The sequence below is a fragment of the Manduca sexta genome, chromosome 16 (assembly GCF_014839805.1).
Source record: "Manduca sexta isolate Smith_Timp_Sample1 chromosome 16, JHU_Msex_v1.0, whole genome shotgun sequence".
In the NCBI taxonomy this organism is placed as follows: Eukaryota; Metazoa; Arthropoda; class Insecta; order Lepidoptera; family Sphingidae; genus Manduca; species Manduca sexta.
The window spans coordinates 6,911,965-6,935,685 of NC_051130.1; the positions used below are offsets into that span (position 1 = coordinate 6,911,965).

A 23,721-nucleotide genomic window follows, 5' to 3' on the forward strand; every position below is an offset into this window, starting at 1 on the left:
CGAAAGCAATCGATTCATGTTGTTATGGGCTATTTTGCAATGACTAGAACTGCTGTTCACCGACAAAAACTAATACCCTTACAAAACAAAATACATACGATGGTTAGGAAAAAATAAAATACCAACTGTAATATTTTAGGTTCTACCTACGAATTAATAGAGTCTTTTTTAGAAAGCTTGTACTTAAGTACCTGGGATGTGAATAAATCTCCTTTAATTACACATTAAAATTCCTGAGCAAGCGCGACTGCTTCCCGCCCTTATCGGCGGAGACCCAAAATAATAAATTCTATAAATTCAAGTCACATTCAACCAAGTACTTAGTGCTGAGAAAATCTGTATTGCTTTAATTTACGTAACGTTTCATAGATATGTTTTCTAGTATTCCTTTTCTGTTTGTTCACTGTCAAAAACTTTACACCACTGCCAGTATACCAACTATTGTTTTAATTAATAATTTAATCGTTTCTTAACATCGTATATAAACCAATATCATAACATATAATTATACAATTGATACCAAAAAATATGTTACTCATCTTTGGCGTATAAAAATACTTACATAATTTTTATTTAATGTTTATGCTATATTATTGTTGATTGCGTCTCTTTATATTTTAAGTTTAATTTCTACATTTTATTATTAACTGTAGCTGTGAAAGTTAACAGTTTTAAATCCTTCGTAATAGCATACATGATTTTATTATTTATAAGATCTATGAAATGCTATAATCGTACCCATCTACGAACACAGTGTACCGTTTTAGAAAACTCCGTGCAGTCTTGATTTGTCCTAATAAATATATTGAATCCTTTTTGGCATTATCTAAGTTGGCAAACGCTAAGCATTATAAATTGCACCGAGTTAAGCCAAAATGCACAGACCCCTTTGAAACATTGTGAAATGTTATTTATTGTTATTTTTTTCTATGTTTTTTCTTAGTGCAATAGTGCCGCAATGTACAAATAAACTATTATAACTAGTACTATTACTGCAAAATTTTTGTATGTATAAAAAAATTGTGTGTTTTTTTCACACATACTTTGTATATAAATATATAGACATATTTTCTGGAATTTAAATATTAATAATTTATTTTTGGTTAATTTGTGGGTTGGTACATCTTGGTATAACTGTGGTCAAAAATACGAATACATCAGTAATACATTATTCTTTTCAGGTTTATATCTCTACATGCTAGTCGTCGAAACTTTTACAGCGGAGAATATTAAATTAAAAGTATATACCACTATTGGCTGGGGTAAGATTACATATTATTTGTTAAATATTCAATATTTGTTTTCTATATTATCAATGTTTCAAGTTTAAATTGTTGTGTTTGACGTTAAAATTAAACTATTTTACTGATTTAATCGCGGTTTTAATAACTTAGTCAGGGAGAAATCTAAAATATTAAAACCGCGATAAATTCCGAATAATAGTTTAAATTGAATGTCTAACATTCGCGAAAACATAAGAAATCATTATGTTGTGTTTGAATTTTAAATATTAATATACGAGTACTAAAAACTCCCAAGAATATAAAATTCAATGTTGAGTTATTATTTCAATTACGAACAATTAGTTTTTTATAATGAATCATAACCACTTTATTAAAACATTGCTTTTAAAATAATATCCAATATCGAAATCTACTATTTTAATTAAACTCGTGTTGGGTCTGTATTTCACCGTTCATTTCATTCAATTAACTTATTTCCTATTGAAACGAGAAACATTAAAAAATAGTACTCAGTAGAGTTTATACAAAAGAACGTTTCAAAGTCTCCAACGTGTTCTCTTTGTCTTATTTCATTCTTTATGACTGTTGAAAATACTATTTCCACACAGATTTACAAAATAGGTTTAGTTATGCATTTGAGCCTAGATTTTCTTCTCATATTTTCCAGAGACATTCCACTTGTTGTTTGCTTTAATGTAAATAAAATTTTAATGAGTTTCTCGTAAAATTTTTCATGTAGCCGACTGGAAATAATGTTTTTAAAAGTTTAATTTGTTTGCAGGTGCTCCAGCTGTATTTATTACGATATGGGTGATATCAAGGTGTTTTGTTAACGTTTTGCCGTCAACGGGGCCTGATGGAGTAAGTTTAGCAAATGATGCAGTCATTATTACGTATTTTAATTATTTTTAAACTTGGGTTAAAACCCTCTTATTAGTAGAGTAGGCCCATACCTAGCCGTGGGACGGTATATAATACAAAGTTGATATTATTATTGTGTACTTTGGATATTATACATAACATACTTAGTAGTAATACTATACTAAATATATTGTGTACAGTCAGCCACAAAAGTAGCTCAACAAATTAAAATATTCATAACGCTGCTACACATTGCTACGATCGAAATATTATTTTTTCATTATCTAAAATAATGTAAACCCTATGAAATTAATATTAGTAAAGAAAAAATTATACGGAAAAAAAGTTTAAAGGCTATTAGATTTTCTAAATGTGTTCAGCCATTTTTGGGGCTGACTGTACAAAGAAATTAAGTCACTTATTTTAATATACTTCGTTAACTACTTTGATTATTATTTGATGCAATTATTGTTCTAGTTGGCGATGTTCCCTGAAGCAAAGATGTGCATATGGATGCATGAACACCAAGTGGACTGGATACACAAAGCGCCAGCACTTGTTGGTCTCGCTCTTAATCTGTTCTTCCTCATTAGGATTATGTGGGTAAGTTGGTTACTTGGATTCGATGACGTAGCTTGCCAAAGAGAGGTCTTATATTATAATTTGTTAGGGTCCCACAGGACATTGCAAACTTTTGGTGCTTAGTTTGATGTAGGTGTGCACCAAGAAGGCCCCATACCACTAGTACGCCCCCCTTCAGGACAATGCGAACTTTTGAGCGCCCGCTTAGTTTTATATAAGTATGGACCAAGAGAGACCTCATATCACTGCTACGGCCCCTTTAGGGCTGTGCGAACTTTTGGGCGCCCACTTAGATCGATGTAAGTATGGACCAAAAAGGGCCCCATATCACTAATGCAGTTGATACGGCGATAGTTACGCCCCTGCTTGGCTTATATTACAACTCTAAATAGGAATGGTAATTGTCCTAAAACTTCTAAAGCAGATAACCTACAATACAAGACAATTTCAATTACTTGTAATTTGTAAGTAAACTTGCTATAAACATGCTAATGACTTGTCTAATCGGCTTTCTCGTTAAGATTATTCAAGTAATTCTGTACTTGGTGCAGAAATGAAGACATTTTGGCAAAAAAATATTTACGCAATCACTTAGTAGTAGTACTACTTTAATATTGTACCTACCTAATAGATACCAGATCGATACATGTGTATAAAGTGTCTATGTATATATAGAATATAATGCTTTACCAAACTTAATATTACATTTACCAACTAACGGAATTATTGAGCGAGTGATTTCCTCTGCCGGATATTGCCAACCGCCAATATTCTGTACATATAAAATCTGTAGACATACAAGTACAACATACGTTTATTAACAATACAAATAACCTTGTTATGTAATGTAATTGGACATAAGAGATAATATGTATCAATACCACTAACGAGCGGTATGTTTCGGACGCCAGGCAATTTTTTTACTCATGTGTTCGCGAAAATATCTGGCTGATTTATGATTGCCTCGATTTAAATTTATGCGGTGCCTTTCGTTTTACCAATTTCCAATTTTATACATATAATACTTTGAAAATTAAAATGATAAGTAAGCCATTGAAATTAAACTAATTTTCGGATTCTATCGCGGTGCTAGTATTTTATTTTCTCCCGAAGTTTCGAAGACTTTGCAGCCTTAATGGTCACGGGGGGGAGTCCGAAAATTAGTTTCATTTCAATGTCTAACATTCGCGTAAACATAAGAAATCATTATGATAAGTAAGCCCCAAAATTGCGCGTGACGTAATTACCGTAAAAACTGATTTTATCCGTCATATAATGACAGGTAATAATTATAATAAATTGTCCCATTATACAATTTAAAGAGAGCATATTTAAAAGTGCCTAAAAACTATAATAAATTATGGACAACTTGTCAGTGTCTAACAAATGGAAGCCTTATTTTATTTTAACAGACGGTGTAATTTATACGCACGTGTATTTTGCGCTCATATTTTTTATAGAACAACACACAGCTCGCAACTTATTAGTATACTATATAAGTAATTATTCTTGTGGATCCGCCTGCATGAAAAAGTTTTTGCGGAATAAAAGTAGCATATGTCCTTCCTAGGGTCTTAACTATCTCTTAAATGTTATCGAAATCAGTTCAGTGATTTAGCCGTGAAAGCGTTACCGTCAGAGTTACTTTCGCATTCATAATATAAATATGGAAGTACGGCTTCCTCTATGTTTTTCAAGTTGGAACAAAATTTACATTCTAATTAATCGTAAATATTAATATCATGTGTGTATTCTTTGTGAATTGTCGCTTGCTTTAACGGTGAAGGAAAACATCGTGAAGAAACCTGCATACCTGAGAAGTTCGCTATAGGAATTTCGAGAGTGTGTATGAAGTCTACCAATCCGCACTAAGCCGGCGTGGTTGACTAAGGCCTAATCTCTCTCAGTAGTAGAGGAGGCCCGTGCCCAAGAGTGGGACAGTATATAATACAGGGCTGATATTATTATTATTATATTTATATTTCTATGACTAGGTGCTGATCACGAAACTCCGGTCCGCCAACACGCTAGAGACTGAGCAATACCGGAAGGCTACCAAAGCGCTTCTAGTCCTCATACCCTTGCTGGGTATAACCAACCTCCTGGTCCTCTGCGGCCCTAGTGACGACTCCTGGTTCGCATACGCGTTTGATTACACGAGGGCGCTTATGTTATCGACACAGGTAAGACAGTGGAACTTTTCTCATCTATTTGAAGCTTGTAGAATAGTTATTCCATCTACTTTGAAAGTATCAAGATTATTTTTAAACAATCCGAGTTAGACCCAGCGTTAGACGCGTGTCAGCAACACGCGGTGCTTAGAACACATATTTTGTATGTACATACATAATATTTTAATTATGGTGTTGAAATGTTAACCCACGCTTAGCGGTTTAATCGCGCAAAATACGTCATGATCTCTAACCGTCAGATTTTACGTATAACGCTTGTAAACGGAACTGGGTCTTGCGGCTAATTTCATAGTTGATAGAATCAAAGTTACTACTTTTGTCTAATTTATGTCGTTTGTGTTATGTTGACTCTTAGGGAGTTTACTTTACACACATTTCTGTTCGGGCAATACTTATGGCTTTAACTTTAACTGCTATTTTTACAAATCTCAACGAACCTGGCCGGTAAAAAAAAAATCGAACTAAATAAATATATAAGTTAAAATTTAATTCGAACTTATATACTTATTCGAAATAAATAAAAATGCCTTCCTTGCTGAATATAAAATTCTTTTGAATATTTAAGTATAACACAACATGAATTGAGTTTCTAACATGAGATACCTGCATAATTTAGTTGTCTAACCTAAATAACAAAACGTAATATGAGCACAAAACAATTTAACATTATTAACATACAAACTATTATACCTTAGGCTGGGCAACATAAAACCGCGAGAACTGTATCTTAAGTTCTTGTAACAATCCAGTCTTGGATCAACCAAAGATCTTAGCACGTTCTGGTATAAGTAACTTACTCAAATTATAGTCAAGTTTACGAATACGAAACTGCCTAATTAGAATTTCTTTAGTTACTATTCTGAGTTATGAGTAAACATAATGAAGTTTCCCGCAAGCAAACTCAAATAAACTTATTCCGCCATTTTGTATTTTTACTACTGCTAGAAAGAATAGCCGGCCATGTTTGAAGTAGGTATACATGTGTTTATGCAATTCTGAACTACTGAATATTATAGGAAATTGAAAATTAAAAAATCGTATTATTAACGTATAATGTAATTATCAGTAACCTTTGCCACTATGCTAGTGTTGACCATGAGATGTATCCACAAACTCATTTTTTATTTAAAATTATTTCTCCTTTACGTTTATTTAAAAAAGTTTGCCCATTCGCAGGGTTTCACGGTAGCTCTGTTCTACTGCTTCATGAACACTGAGGTCCGGCACGCGATCAGGTACCACGTGGAAAGATGGAAGACTGGTCGGACCATCGGCGGGGGGAGGCGGCGAGGCGCCTCTTACTCTAAGGACTGGTCTCCGAGATCGCGGACCGAAAGCATAAGGTAAATTGCTTCAGTGCCGTATTTATAGATCCATGTTATACAGCAACCAGGTAAATTTAAACTCACTATTTTCATTTCAAAACCACGTTACTTAAAGTATAATTGAAATTAAGAGTTCTAAAGTTGAAACGAATTAATGAAACACTAAATCTTTTCTTTTTATTAATCTGATAGACTATCGCGGTATTAGATTGTTCAGCAATTTACAATAAAAAAAAAAATACTTAATTGGATAAATGTGATACAGTTGTTTTGACTTTGTTATTTAGTACATGACATCAGTGTACCTACGTTTCTAAAGAATAGATTCTTCCTCTTTAGTGTTCTTATTTTTTTAGGATGGTCTGTTTGTTACTTAGTGATAGCGCACCGCACTACTAAATCCCAAGTGGCACACAGAATCGGTTAATTTAAAATTATTAAATTGGTAAAATCTTTAAAACACATTTTTTCATTGCTTTAAATGACGAGGCGAGCTTGTCGTTCGCCTGATAGTAAGCGATACAACCGTCCATAAACAGTAGAAACACCATTCAACATCTTTTATTACAAAATATTGTTTGGTATTCCACTGCGCTCGCCCTCCTGAGACATGAGATGTTAAGTCCAGTGTAGTAGTCACACTGGCTACAATTTTCATCAATTAGATTTTCACACAGGTGGAGCCGACCACAAAAAAAAGATGACTATAAAAACAATTTATCGTAAGTTTATTTAGTTTGCCGTATTTAATGCTTTCTTAACACGTGCTATGTTAACGCTCTTTAATAATGAACAATAAAGTATGTAAAACTCTGCATTTGGGTGATTTGAAACAATTTTTTATTATATTTAACCTGAAAAATATAGCTAACAAACAGTATGTCAATGGTGTATATTTATATGGTGAAACAGAGTCCAAATAATTCTGAGGGTTGGCATGCATATACTATAATTTCTCATAAAATACCTGCTACCTTACATAATGAAATATATCTATTGGGTCATGCAATTAACAGGGTAGACTTCGTCGTTAAATTTCAGTGATTTGAACTTAACGCAAATGGCTGGCATCATGTACAAAATAACAAAGGCAAAGTATATTTATTGTTTTGTTTAATTAACAAGTATTTATTGTATTTAAAGTCAATCAAATTCCGTAGGATTGCACGTAATCCAAAAATGAACCTTTTAACTACTCATTTTCAGAAATTGAAATATGCTAAACAATAAATTCGTCAACTTAACTGTATCATCGAAATATTATGAACACGTTTATAACATGTTTGAGTTGTACTAAAATTTGAAGTCACAAATTTTTTCTATTAACGTTTTCAAATTAAATTACTATTTGAAACCTTCATAAATCATCATCATCATCATCGGCCACATGAAGTCCACTGCTGAACATAGGTCTCCCCTAAAGATTTCCAGGCGAACCTTTCAAAAGCGGCGCATTATAAATTATTTTATCAATTTCATCTCTCTTTTCATTTTTTCATTAATGCTTTCGCATGTTATTGCTTTATTAGATACCTCACACGTGTATATGGGTTTCATTTCGTCGTGTTTTTATTATTTCCATATAAAATACGATTCTTTTCGCACGTCAGTTTTGGGCTTCTCGCATAAAATTTCCAAATCCATATTTGATCACGTCTTTTTATTTTCCAATAGGCTCACAGTATGAAGAAGCCTGGATTTGGTACGGGATATATCCAACGAATTTGCTAACTGGGATGGACTTTTTGCATTTATGAAGACATTTATAGGAATACGATAAGATGTGGATTTGGAGAGATTTTTTTAATTATATTTTGTTATTTTGTTCATTTTTAATAAATGTGTATCCAGCTTTATTTTAATGTTATTATTTTTACTCGGCTATATGTATTGAATTAAATGGAAATCTACAAAGGAGTAGCGAACGAGCATGTTGAAATTGTAAATTTTTTCGAAATTTTTTACATATTAGTATTCGGTCAAACGTCATAAAACCTTTCAGTTCAGTTGCCTCAAAGGGTGGTCCCAAGCGAAATCCTTTTGTTGTGGCAAAAATTAATATTCCCATTCATCATCGTAAACATTTACATAATAATAAATAATGTTGACATGCTCGTAAAATGTACAGCATATGATTTAAATTAATGCTTTCCAATTTTGTCTATCATACGCTCCATAGGAATGTGCCGCATGCATAAATATAATTTCCATAAGGTAAGCATGATTTGTTTTTTGTTTGCGTACCAACAATACAATGTACTTTGTGTTCCCAATAAACAAATTTTGCTTTAAATAGATCTTTACCAGACCCCGTGTTTGTAGGTTACTTAAGAATTCAATCCCTGAGGCACATTTCTTTTGCAATTGATTTTGTTCAAGATACCGTTACTTTAAAAAGGATCACCTGAAAGGGTAAATTACTAACTCTATTGATAAAACGATTTCAAAGGAGGGATAGAATCCTGTTATCCCTTTATTAATAAATTATCCGATATAAATTTCATTTTTAATATGAAAATGTGATCTCATTACGCAGCGAGTAGCGACCGTGAATTGAGAATATTACTTTTCATTAAATTACGATAACGTCTTGACAATGAACATCGTACGAATGAATTTTGAATTAAGAATTTTATCATTCCAGATGTTCGTAATAAGCAAATTGGAATTTCATTGAATACAATAACTCAGATTTCAATAATCTCACCCCCGTTGTGTTATGTTAGGCACTGAATAATGAATAATGGTATAACCTAAGTAATTTATATAAAAGGTGTATCCTTACGCACCCTATTATTTGTAGCGTACCTTTACGTGAATAAATTACACTATAGTAAATTACCCACTGGATAAATCCGGATATTGTATCTTCTTAGAATGGCTAGTACAATAGACATATAAAATTCTTCAATAGATTATACATTACTCAATTCTTAGATTACTGTATTAGCAAAATAAACTTAACTTTATAGAAACACTAGCTTCGCTCGCGGCATCGCCCGCGTGAAGTAGTTTTCCGGCATAAAAGTCCCGATTTACATAAAATCTTTATAAATTGTAGCCTATGTGTTATTCTGATGTATAACCAATATTACTGTAAAGTTTCATCCAAATCCGTTTAGTAGCTTTTTCGTAAAAGAGGAACAAACATACATCCATCCTCACAAATTTCGCATTTATAATATTAGTAGGATATGTAAGTACGTAGGTATAGATCAAAAATAAACAAAAGGCCATAAATACGACTGTATTCAATATTTTCAATCTTTTGCCAAACGTATCTTGTGTTGGACCCAATTAGAACTTGAATGATGATTTTCCACTCATGGGTCGTGTAAAATTTAAAAAATAAATATAGAAATGAATAGCAGCAATTAATCATCCGACGCACATACAATTTTGTATTTACACATTCAGGTGCTGTTTTTTTAATCTAGAGATCGTCTCATGGACTGTAGAATATACGCAATATTTATGTACTTTTCAAAAAAAATATTGGAACTTCTGAATACTTTAATGGGATGAATGCGGTCCAGGTTGTACAGTCATCCTTCGAAGAGAGAATCTGCTGCTTCTGAAACCACGACTACCACGCTACTAGTGCCACGCACCTCGCTCGCACCACCACACGACGCCAGGCATCTTCATGCCGTAAGTACCTACAACTTTTTATCATATTGCATGGGATATAAAGTGATCATTTTCAAAAAAGGCAAGCTCTGGCGTCTTTTTATCAATAGAATAGACAATCGTGTGATATTGGAGACTGCTCTCATTCTCAGATTTATTTAAATTACCGAGCTATAGATATTTATACTTACAATATATTATGTTAAAATATTTATACCTACGCTCAAGGTAATACATTGATGGAATTAGTTTGGCTGTCCAAACAATATGTACCATACCGTCATATAGTGCAAATTTAATATTATCAGTCGTGTATCTTTAAACGCTTCTTATGCGCAGGATTACATCACTAGTGGCAGCGCGAGTGGGGAGCAATCCCCAGTTTGAGGAGGGGGGCGGGGGAGGCTCTCGCGCCTGCGCACCCTGCCCGAGGAGGACGCTGACGTGTCCGTCCCCGCCTCTCCCGCCTCTTCGTCTCCGCTCTACCCCACAACCTTCACTACCCAAAACGCCGTCTGGCCTCTCAAGCTAACCAACGACTACTCCAATTCTGTACCTCATTCTATTACGGATAATGTGAAACAATCTAAGTCATGCGACATCACACCTCAAAGTGATCACAAGTCGAACGGACCTTTTTCTATTGGCAATCGATCTGATACGTCGAGTATGTCTACACCAATTTCTGGTGATTCGAGTCCGCGTAGGAATATTGAAAACTGATTGGGTCTAATGGCCATATTCATTAAATGATCCCAATCTTAATTTTCGATCCGAATTCGAGAATAAACCGATCACAATAAGTCGTTTGTGAACATGTCAAAACATTTGGTTCTGATCGGTTCATTTTCACGATTAATCGAAAAAAGCGATTGGGATCGATTATTTAAAACAGCGGTAAGTAATGATTGATGTAATAATATTGTAAGCCAACACTGAGTAGTATATTATATTCGAGCAGAGCTCAAAGTAATACGCTATAAGATATAAAATAAATAAATGTATGTTTAATCTCATTATGATTATTTAAATAAATTTGTGTACCTAGTTTTAGGAGCTTATTTAAATATGTATATAAATAGATTATGTACGTAAAGAATGGAATCATTCAGGCAGTAATACGCTACCAAATATTATTAATTTATACATATAATATATTAAGTATAATTCACCGACGAATTTTATTGTATTGTATTTATTCTTAATAACGTATGGTTATTAATGTTTAAGGTAAGTGCACTTTTAAGCGTTCTCAAAATGATGAAGTTTCAAAACCTACATAGCGATAATAATGATTGGCCGTAAATAGTATAGGTACATCATAAAATGTTGCAATTTTTGTATAATAATATGCCTAACAATGTATAAAAAACAGTATCCAACTGCATACCTGTCTATTTCTCCGTATATTTTTAATAAATAGCTTCAAATAAATTGTATTTCACTTGAGAAAACGGTATAAGTAATTTTGTATAAATTATTATAAATGAATTAATAACATAAGGAAAATATAAATATTTAGCATAATTTATAGTATGAAAAATAGCAAATAGATAAATTAGCTTTTTTGAAGCTATCAAATATTTGTACAAACTAAAATTTCCCTTCCCCTTATGCTGTTGTATATAAAAATGACTTAAAAAGTAAATAACTTATTTGTCTATAAACTACAAACCTCTTTAATGTTGCCAAAGTGTAGAATTATTACTATTTAGACTGTAATCACTTAGTGTCATAAGAAGGAAATTGGGAAACAAAACGCTATTTGTATCATAAAAATTGTAGCATATCGTAATTATAACACACTTAGATGTTATTTCGTAAATGTTATTAATGTTATGTAGGTAATAAAAAATATTTTTGTGAATTATAATTTACGAGTAAGCATTTCTTGCAGTTTGCAGTGCGAATACGATGAAAAGTTAATGTCGTAGGTCGCAAATACATACTTACAAAGTATTAAGCATAAGTTCGCAAACAGTAGCTATAACCTGCATAAAGTTTAAAAAAATATTATAAATTATCAAAACTTAAACAAGCCTCTAACAAATACAATTCAAATATTTAAAATCTTTTTCTTTACTTACAAAAATACCATTATTAAGTCGTCTAAAAATAAAAACAATTTAAAGCAAAGTAATTTATATTTAGAATTTATAATAACATTATACTTTTTCATACTTTTTTTACCACGAAGGTTCGTGACATTCCAAGGCTTCATCGACATTTTGCAAAATATGCGTGGGTGCATGTAGATACTATGCAACTTACTAATTTAAATACGTAGTTAATTCTGTAATAGATGGAAACAATATAATCTAGTCGTGATTTATAAAATTGTATTGATGCCATTACCTTATAAAATATATTGATTTTTGAATGAGTTATATTTGTCAAAATTCAGTATTTGTAAGAGTAACTCAAGGGTTTTTGATTTATTGATCTTAAGTGTTATTATAAAATTCTCAAACTACCTTCCTTTGTCAGATTTCTATTTTTCCTTTTTAATGTGTTTGTAACTCTGTTAAATGTTATAACCTATTTAATATTATATTTATTATATAATTATGTTCTCTTAAAGCTGAAAATACATAAACACTATTACTTAAAACAAGTGTATGGCTACAAACCCTTTTTGAATTGTATTCTTATAATAACTAATATTTTACTATAACTATTTTTATAGTATTAGAATACTTACCTATAGAGTGATATCCATTATTACTGCACGTATGTATCTATTTATAAAACTTATAATATACTGTAAATCGAATGTAAAGAAGTGTTTATACATTTGTCATTAATAAAATTAAATTTGATTTTATTATTGTACAAAACTATACTGCAGTTTTTTTTAACATACTTTACTTTAACCTAATTAATATTTGAAACAACATTAAATAAATATTAAAATAAATCAACAATAAATTATTAATCATCGAAATGGACATCGCATTCAATCAAAGATTAAATTAATTATTCCTTATAATTTGATGGCTTTAAAAAAATGGTAAGTAACCTAAGAGGATAATTTTAAACATGAACTTAATTATTAAATAACTATAATAGTATACTTAGTTAATTACCGACAACTTGGCTGACTTTTATTGGGTAAGTAAATATTTTAAAAGGACTAATTAAAACACATATATAAAGAAAACTACGGGCAGTTACAAAACCTAATTAATGTTTTTTTTTTCATAAGAGAAGTATTAAAAAGTATGCCGTAATGTTAAACCTTTACATAGGCCCCTGTATGTGTAGTATTTGACACTTCATTACCTACTATATACGACACGCAAAATATGTAGCCGTTTTGTATTTAATTTTAATGCTTACCTTCTGTAATATAAACACTAACATGGAACTAAGTAATCTATATATATAAAAATCAATTGCTGTTCGTTAGTCTCGCTAAAACTCGAGAACGGCTGAACGGATTTATCTTATCTTGGTCTTGAATTATTCGTGGAGGTCTAGGGAAGGTTTAAAAGGTGAGAAAAATTCGAATAATTGCCGGGAAAATCCTCAAAACAGCATTTTTCTATTTCCCATACAAACGTTTTCTAACTAATACGTAGAGTCAATTTGAGCTTTATTGCTATTGTATAAAGTTCACTGTTGTCTAAGCAATGTAGGTATGTTCCTAACATCAAAGCAGTGTGCGTTGGAGCACAGAATATAATAATGTAATGTCGCGTTCTGAAACTCAACAAAAGTGATATCGCGGACCCGACTAAATTGAACAGTCACAAAATTTAATATATCATTAGTTATTTGGTTGGCTTCACGATATTATTTTTTTGTTTTACTTTAAAATGCATGTTTTCGTTATGGACAATTTTTGAGCTACTTTTGCATATCTATACTTATAATAAATCTGTAGAGAGGTCAATTCTGTACATGAAATATATTTCCAAAATAACTGGGGGTGATTAGGGATCGATACTGATGCCAAAAATGCAATTAGTAAAATTTTTGTCTGTCTGTCTGTATATCCGTTATAGAAACAAAAACTACTCGACGGATTTTAACTTAACTTGGTACAATTATTTTTCATACTCCTGAGCTGGTTATAGTATACTTTTCATCACGCTACAATTAATAGGAGCATAGCAGTGATGGAAAATGTTGGGAAAACGGGAGAAGTTACTCCATTTTTAAGCTACCGTCATGTCGTTTGCAACCTTAATGGTTAAAAGTTCCTTCGATTTCACCAGGATCCCATCATCAGACCCCTGACCGGACAATCGGACCACCTGCATACCACCATAAATTAAAAAAACATCCCGACAAATTGAGCACCTTCTCCATTTTTGAAACCCGAAATCCACGCGGGCGAAGCTGCGGGCGGAAGCTAGTTATAAATAAACTTAGCCGAGACGTTAAGAATAACAAAAATAATGTTTACAGTACTGCGAACACGAGGCATTGAAAACAAAGACAATTACAACATCGTTACATCATCGCGAAAACAATAAATATTCATTAACTCTCTTTGTTTACTGATGGCAAGCACTCATTTGCAAAAAATAAGTTAAAAAAGGCTTAGACGCTTAGGCGCCCGCCACAAAATCTTTTTTTTTTTTTTTAATAAGTGCACGGCAAAATTGTCCCGCTGCACCTGATAATAAGTGAAGAGAAGTCCACATAGAGTGACGAGTGACGACTGACAAATTTATTCCTCGCCAGGCGATATAATAATATTGGCCAAAATAAGAGTAGATTAAGTAAAAAATTCATAAAGAAAATCGTGGTAAAAACCATATCTACAAATTAGGATTCTCTTATAAAATAGTGTAAAACCCAAAACAATACATGAAAATAAACTTTAGCGAACCTATATAAACTATTAAAAAGGATTGAAACACGATTCTGTACCAGGTGCCTTATTCTCTACGACAGTTTAAGCTCGTAAAACGGCCTTGTTGCGTTATCTTCGTGAAATTAGCATGGAATGATATTGTGTATGCTAATTTCTATTGCCTTACAGCCGTTTTTAATAAATAACCCCAATCGCAATCTTCAATCCAACTCCGTGAATAAACCAATCAAAATAAGTCATTTGTAAGCATATCAGAAAAAACCTTGTTTTGATTGGTCCACTTTTGAGATAGATCGATATAAAGGATTGGGATCATTTATTGAAAATAGCGGTTAAACGTGACGCAGTGCGTTACGTTCTTTTTATGCACTGTCAAAATAACGTGTGGCATAGAGACTAAGGCCCCAGTTAAATACCAGCTTTAGGCTACAGGTTTTATCTAATTTACTAGTGCTAATAACTAAACCGCAAGACCCGTTGTTATAATCCAGATCAAACATAACTAATTAAAGTTAAAACGTTCCCTACCAAAGTAACGATGTCTGAACGCGGGATTAATTGCATGGAACGTGCCAGAAACAATACAAAACACATCAATATTTGAACAAACGGGGGAATAAAAGCGATTGTTGTTACACAAATGTTATACCTACCATAGTTATTATAGTCGAAATTATAGATATGGTTATCTCTACTTATACATATATAAAGCTAAAGAATTTGTTTTGTTGAACGCGCTAATCTCAGGAACTGCTAAACCGATTTGGATTTTTTTCGCTCATAGGAAGCTACATTACTAGCGAGTGCTATATACTTGTTATCCCGGGAATATATAAAGGAGTCTCTTTAGCAAAAGCTAGTGTTAAATATGGGTCCGTTCGATTGAAAAAACTCCAAATTATCTTGAAGATAAGAATTATTCTGAAACTTTCGTACGCGTTCGAACATTATGTTCCATTTCAATGGAAAAAGATCCATTCCTCAAAGCTGTAATACAAAAATCATTTTTTCAATTTAATAAATAATATAATAAACAAGATATTAATTTCTCACTGGATACCATTAATTTTAACATCAGTGTAGAAAATACTTCCAATTCACATTATGGCTATATAAACATAAAACGTGTGACCGGAGATTGATTAAATGTGATTAAAATTAATGAATTCATGATATTATTACACGAATCAAATTATATACGAGTCATTTAAACTATTTGGATTAATAGAGTTCATTATTTTTAATTTACTTTTTAATTTTCTTACTTTTTTGTAAATTTAATTTAAGATTCACCATTTTCTTGTGTGAACGTACAATAACAAGTATTTTAATAATAACGAGTCCGTTATTAATATCTATAAGTCATTTCTACGTATTTACTTTATACTAGCTTCCGCTCGCAGCTTCGCCCGCGTGGATTTCGGACTTCAAAAATGGAGCCGGTCGCGAACGTTTGAGAATGTTCGTTTTACGAAGCTACTCGCTAGGTGATTCGCTAGCCTCTAGGTGCCAAGCAAGCCGCCTGCCTGTGCGTTCGCGACCATATATATATACAAAAATAATCCTTATAGCATGATTCAGTATTCACGCATGATGGCTTATTATTAGCGTATTTCATGTATAACTTTGGTGTTTCTATACCGATTTCTATGATTCTTTTTAAGGAATATTTAATAATGTTAACTTTTTTAATTAGGGATGACTGAGAGTGTTATAAACGTAAGAGTAGACAAATATAATGAGAGAGCTTCGAACTGCTAAGCTATCGGGAGTTACACGTGTTATTGTGAGTTAACCATAAAAGATAGACATATGCTATCGTGGGATATTTTTTACATAATTTTAAGGAGAACATTTCCGTCATACATGATTTCTGTGTAGCTTTAACCATTAAGGTTGCACACGCGACGGAAGCTTAAAAAACGGAGTAACTTCTCCCGTTTTCCCAACATTTCCCTTCACTGCTCTGTTCCTATTAATTGTAGCGTGATGAAAAGTATACTATAACCAGCACAGGAGTATGACAAATAATTGTACCAAGTTTCGTTAAAATCCGTCGAGTAGTTTTTGTTTCTATAACGGTTATACAGACAGACAGACAGACAGACAGACAGACAGACAGACAGACAGACAGACAGACAGACAGACAAAAATTTTACTAATTGCATTTTTGGCATCAGTATCGATCCCTAATCACCGCCTGATAGTTATTTTGGAAATATATTTCATGTACAGAATTGACCTCTCTACAGATTTATTATAAGTATAGATAGATAGATGACCTTTGATAATCGCAATTAACGTAAAGAAAAATATTGTCACGAATTAGTGCACAAAGAAAGTAAAACATATTACAACCTAAACAACTCCTTTAAAAGGTTTACCAACAAATATCTTATTTTAGACTTCAGTTAAACAAAACACTACTGAATATCAACAAACAAATAAAGAAAATAAATTTCTGATTATAGGGAAGGAAGCTCATTGTATTTGCCAACAAAGCTAGCGGTTAGAATAATATAAGCCATTCTGGCAAATACAATAATAGCCTCTAGATGACAAGAAACTATTACCAGAGAAAACTAACAATTTAAATACTACATTTTAATTCTAATAAGTTACAAACTGAATTAGAGATAGATAGATAGAGATTAATTTATTTTATTTTAGCGATCAATTATAATATTCCCTAAAGGGTTTTCAAATAATGCTATATTAGTTTAATACTTGTTTTAAAATAAGGTATAGGCATTAAATTTTCGTGAATGAAAATCAACTATAAATAGTCAGTATCTCCAATATTTTTGGTTTTAATATTAAAACGTCAAATTTGTCATCAAACAGCAATAGAATTATAGTCAATCCTATTTCAAACCGATTGAAATACGATATAAATATTCAATCCATTTGGGTTTTGCACTCATGCTTCAAATCTTAGCAAACTCTGTTATGTAATCATTGCTTTAAATTCAACAGAAGCAGAATAGTTGAGTAATAACCTTAGGAATCGCAATGTTTCATGAAACAGCCCATTCATCAAAGAGCACAACAGAAAAATAAACATCGCCCTGAAAGAAACTCAGTCATCAGTATTATTTATAACAAGCCATTAGCGACCATTAGGTACAAGATCTTTCGCTTCGATGAATGAAAAATCAATTAAAGTGCATAACTAGCTTCTTTCATTTTACCTACGGTTTTCGAGGATGCCAAAACATGTTTTCAAGACGTCTAAGTATTTTTTATGTTGGAAACAGTTTACATGGTTCTTAGCTGTTAGTTTTAATAATATAATATTATACAGACTTACAGTGTGCAGTGCAGGACAACAAGCACCTTGGATACCCGAATGAATATAATTTTCATGTAAAATATTAAATTCTTGTTAAGATTTGGAAATGTGGGTGAAACTTCGAACTCTGACCATGCGATAGGCTACATACTCCGATAAAATTAATGCCTCAAATCGAAGTTCCAGATAATCACAAAATATATAACAAAGGTTTATGTGTCTGCAAAGTTATTCAGATTACATAAGAAAAAAGTCTATTCAAACCATTCACCTCAATATGCCAAGTAAAGCAATAAAATATTCAAACGGAGTACATAAAAAGTTGTAGCCTAATTCAAATACACCCAGGATATTTAGTGCTGCGTAACTAGTTTAAAATAGTTATATAGTAGATAGCAGTCGCCAAGGGTCCATATAACCCGATTTCTGTCGATTTCCCTTTCATAATTTATGTCAAATCTAGTTATCATTAGAACGATTTCCAGACCGCGTTTATATATATATGGATATTATGTATCTATAAGTTGTGTTGGATTCCCTTTTAGAAAATATCATCCTTTGCCTCTGGCAGATATATATTTTTATTGCTTTGAATGACGAGATGTTCTTACTTTTCGCCTGACGGTAAGCCATACAACTGGCCATAAACAGCAGAAACACCATCCAATACCTTAAATTATAGAATATTGATTGGTATTCCGTTGCGCTCGTCATCCTGGGATATGAGATATTATGTCTTATTATGTCCAGTAGTGACACTGACTACTATGATACTATCCTCAGTATTCAATAATACACAAAAGTGATTAACGTTTTAAATAACAAAAGATCTAATCAGTCAGTTCTGTTTTATAAAATAGAAACCATTTTAAAGCCAATTAGTACCACAAGTCTTCCTAGAGAAAATTCAGTATGACATGCAGCTGACGACAATCCATAACCAATATGATATCAGCTACGAACAACGACGTAGTTCTTGTTTTCTACGATCATGAGTGATAGAAGTCGTAGAAGGTAGTTATCGGAGGGTTATAGAGATTGAAGTTAACGGCGATATAAATATACCTACTTACATAAATAACTCAATTATGTAGGTACTACTTACTTCAGGTATTAAACAACATTCAATGTCAAACGAAACAACATATTAATTGATTTATGTTTATAGTAATATCTTGAGTATTGTCTTCCCTGTGGTGTTTTATATTTCAGATTTTTTGAAAGAAAAAGTCAATTTTGAAATTAAATTCTTTTGAACTGATAAACCAAAATAAATTACTTTTAGTCCCAATAAGTCACTTCGTTTCATGAAAGAACGTAGTTCTAAACAATACAATTAGATTTATAAAAAGGTTTTCAAGAAACATTGCGCTAGTAAATTTCGCCTGGGAAATGTACGGGACACTTATCCTGGAACACGGTCTTCCCGTGGGACAGCGGTTAAATTCATCGCAAGCCAACTAATGCTTACGCTCGGAGTCGCGGTCTATAGTTATTAAATTTTGATATTGTGGTGTTTTTTTTAGTCTATTATGGAACCAATCTAACGTATAGATATAGTTTACTTTATTATTTATTATAATAGGTATTATCATTACTAATATTTTTTTTTTATTAAGTTTATTACAAAGAATCGTCATTTAAAATCTAACACAGATAAACGTGGTAACAACATGGTTTTAACATATATGCAACCATATAACAACTCCTTTACAAACACTGATAATAATAAATGAGATAAACTAGCCATTTACCATCTCAACTGGTTTTAAAGTAGTTAATGTTACGCATAAAACTTCACTTGAACATAAACTTTATTGCCACTAAGCGTTAATAAAATACGTAACCGGTAGGGATTTTTCCAATTTCCAGTTCCAGAGAAACAGATACGATTTTTCCAAGTTCCAATTGCAGAGAAGGAAATACGAAAACTGTCTCATATGGGAATATTATCAGCGTAGAGATTTCTCAGGAATAGAGAAGGAAAAGGATTATTAAATAAGTATACCTAAATTCAGTAGGAATTACAAAGCTTACAAATTACAGATTGAAATAATGTAATATGTTTATTAATTAAATTAAACAATACTTTATGTACTTATATATATATAAAATTTCCTTTTTTGAACATAAATTCATTAACTGCACAGGATTATTATCATTAACTGTTTTAATGAATAGCGAAATTGCCTTTAGATAAAATTATTAAACTAAATAAATTATAACGTTAGGCATTATTAATACAAATACATATATTTGGAAATCGTCACATAATTCGTCATAGCGTTGGTCGTACCATTAAAAGTTGAGTCCAGCTGAAAACCCTACACAATTTTTATTTAAAAATCAACAGATGACGTCCAATTAAAAGTTCACAAAAATATCGTCAAAAATCAAGGAAACTCGCTAAAAAGCAATCCGAAGTTAAAATAGAATGTGAATTCCATTTGGAAATGTTAAAGATCTGATCTTTATTGACTTTACAGCGCCATCAATTTGTTTGATTGCGCAATTTTACGATTACAAGTTTGTAGGATCCTTGCAGACGTGTAATTTTATGTTTATTCCTTGGCATGTTACATGTGTTAATGTGGGCGAGTGTTTATGAAAGTAGTATTCACATTTCTCTGTTTTATTGCTCAATTGTTAAAGACATTACCAATATACGCTATATAAAGCAGTGGCGAAGGATCCATATGACCCGATTCCTACCGGCTTCCCTTCATGTGGAATCTAATTATCAGAACGATATGCAGACAGTATTCATCAGTATCGTGAGGAAACCTGCACATATGAGAAGTTCTCTATAGGAATTTCGAAGGTGTGTGAAGTCTACCAATCCGCACTAGGCCAGCGTGGTGCACTAAGGCCTAATCTCTCTCAGTAGTAGAGGAGGCCCGTGCTCAGCAGTGGGCAAGTATATAATACAGTGCTGATATTATTATTATGTTGTATCTTTCCTGCGGGAAATCACGGCATAAAAGCCGGTCCTTTTGGAAGGCTTGCGTGGAGACATGGATCCAACACGGAGAGGCCCCTTTAAGATACATTACTCTAGTTGAGGTTTATACACCTTGCGAGTACTGTCTCTGTCTGTACTTATGGAGGAAATACAGCCAAAGACAGCGCTTGCAAGGTGCAGGGACTATTGCAGAAAAGATGGGAATTATACTGGGTCTATGGATGGGATCTAGCTGGACTGGTTGCTGGGCTATTGATTGAGACAACGGGACGCCTGCCAAGTAAAATGTCTCAATCTTATGTATTCAAGGCAGACGGTGACTTGCCTCCCACTAAATGGGCATCCCATAAGTGGCGTAAGCCAAGGACGCAACACCGATGTGGGTGGCTTAAGGGTGTCGAGAGGTGTGCACCGATTTCACCATCGCGGGTCGCTGTCGCGTCCCGGAGCGGGTTTCCTCGCTATTACGCAGATTGAGCACTTCCACCCTGGAGCTGAGGTTCTTAGCTCTTGCGACTTCCACCCCTAGCCGGCCAGTTAAGGCAAGCCAAGGGTCAGGGGGTCTCATTTAGCCCCCACGGAATCAGGGAACGCGGTGTCGCCACTCACCGTCGGCTCGCCACAAAGCCGCCCCTGCGGGTTTATTATTATTATTATTATTATTCATGCATATCAATACTTATATGTTGTGTCTGCATCCCTTTCGATAAATTTCACCCTTCGCCACTGATATAAAGGTCGCTGGACGTGCTAGGTTTTTTTTATTGCTATAAATGACGAGACGAGCTTGCCTTTCACCTTATTGATACGTTTTCCACTGCACTCGCCATGCTGAGACATAAGATGTTGTCTTATTATGTCCAGTAGTTATACTGGCTACAATGATCTTCAAACCGGAACACAACAGTGACTAGACACAGAAATAGACATTGCGGTGGTAGGTCCCACCCAGGCGGACTCTCAACCTACCACCAGTTATTAACAACTGTCTACTGACGATTCTAATAAGAACACATATACTAAATTCCATTCCAATAGTCGTTATGAATTTAATACTGACAAATTATTCATTATAATAGAAGAACTAATTTTAATATTTTAAGCAATGAAATCATATCATTTATAATAATATGACGACGCAAATTCAGTAATAAAACAGCTCCTGTCAGCTACTTAATATTTTAAATGAGAAGGCTAATCAAAACACTTGACGATCTCCAATAAATGTAGGCATTTGATTTATAATAATATAATAATAATATCATTTGATTTATATTAATAGAAAATCATTTATTTAGCATTCAGTACAAATACCTGACCCCGTTACCAAGACGGCTTCCTATAATTGTTAACACTCATAGAAAACAAAATAAATTTATAGGAATGACATATTCTAACGATAACTCTATCGTTCGGATATATAATTTCTATATATACAACGTTAGCTTTAACGATTGTAGAAAGGCAACATGCCTGGCCCAGGTTAATAATAATATTCTTAAAATATAGCATTAACTTATTTAATAAGTATCAATTAATTCATAATGGACCTACATATTCTTCAGCAACCAGTTTGTAGTTTAATGTTCTTCGATATAAGCGTCCTTTAGTTCCCTAATTTCAACAACCACTGTCACTTCTTCCCGAATGAAAAACTTATATAAAAATATATTTAAAAGATTCACCTTAAATACATTTTCTCAAAGCGAATACTTTTAGGTTCTAATGAAAACGAATAAAATGATGTTATTTCTTTTTTGTCTAGTATATTCGACCTATAGAATCTCTCGGCATCTACAAAAGATAGTTTAGCTAACCATAATTCTATCTCTTTTATGTCTTATTTTTCACTGATGCGGTCACTCTCCATTTTATATTTTCTATTTTGAATGGCTTTGTTTACTATTAAATGCACACAAGAGTTCCTGGCGTTTTATCGCGTAGTTTTAAGCATCTCAAAGTGAAATTGCATTTCTCCTTCGTTTAAATTAATTTCTACTTCGTCTTTAAAATATTTTCTTAGTAGTACGATCACGTTCAATAGAAAATTCCATTCTTATTCAAAGGTCTGTAATATATTTATTGATTATAGGGGCAACTGCACTCATAAGCTTCATAAAAATCTATTACTATTTTGAAATATGCTATGAATTTAAAAATCATAGTAAGGTATATCTGATTTATTGTCCTATGACATTATTAAACCACTCGACTGCTTAAAAATGTATGATAGGTACTTATTAAGAATTAGATTTTTAACATTAATTAATTGTGAGGTGATTCCTCAGTTTGAATCCATAACTCCCGGTGCCTTGGGTCTTGAGCTTCGCTATCGGAGTGTGATTCATATGCATTGATATTTTCAAGATATATAAGTACATAAACATTTTTAAAGTAACCTCCAAAATGAAGAGTATTTTTACATGTATAAGATCAAGCAAAATACCGACACGCTTGGTGAAACAGTTATTGGCCACAAATAGTGCGGGAGGTAGATAAGATAAAAAAACGGTAAGTTATTTTAGTGAACATGACAAAATAACAATATTACTATAAACACAGGCAAGGTTAATATAATTTGCCGTCTACATAAACAGTTCCACAATTCCCTTTCCTAAAATACAACAAAAATTCCTAAAAATATTCTCAAGCTACTTATACTCAAAGGGAAAACATTATTTCCAATACATAGATCTGTTAGGTTAATGCTGTATACCGTAACAAGATAAGGGACGTAAGCCCTTCGAAATGTATCGACAGATCCTGGAGGAATTGTCTCTGCGGCTCTGAGGGCCGGCCTAAGATACA

The 23,721-nt window shown here is 32.7% G+C and overlaps 1 protein-coding gene across 4 annotated transcripts in view; it reads left to right on the plus strand.

The window, feature by feature from the left end:
- Positions 1-12,674, plus strand: part of LOC115452421 (diuretic hormone receptor-like) — a 179,098-nt gene extending 166,424 nt beyond the window's left edge. The window contains exons 8-15 of one of the 4 annotated variants that reach the window (XM_037439457.1): positions 1,182-1,262; positions 2,026-2,105; positions 2,583-2,708; positions 4,682-4,870; positions 6,056-6,222; positions 6,882-6,926; positions 9,741-9,855; positions 10,174-12,674. In XM_037439457.1, coding sequence (XP_037295354.1) covers positions 1,182-1,262; positions 2,026-2,105; positions 2,583-2,708; positions 4,682-4,870; positions 6,056-6,222; positions 6,882-6,926; positions 9,741-9,855; positions 10,174-10,221 — 851 coding nt within the window. In that variant the 3' untranslated portion in view covers positions 10,222-12,674. Of the gene's footprint in view, positions 1-1,181; positions 1,263-2,025; positions 2,106-2,582; positions 2,709-4,681; positions 4,871-6,055; positions 6,223-6,881; positions 6,927-7,878; positions 8,061-9,740; positions 9,856-10,173 lie in introns of those variants that run through there. The other 3 variants (XM_037439458.1, XM_037439459.1, XM_037439460.1) reach the window with 3 other exon arrangements.
- Positions 12,675-23,721: the final 11,047 nt, after the last annotated feature.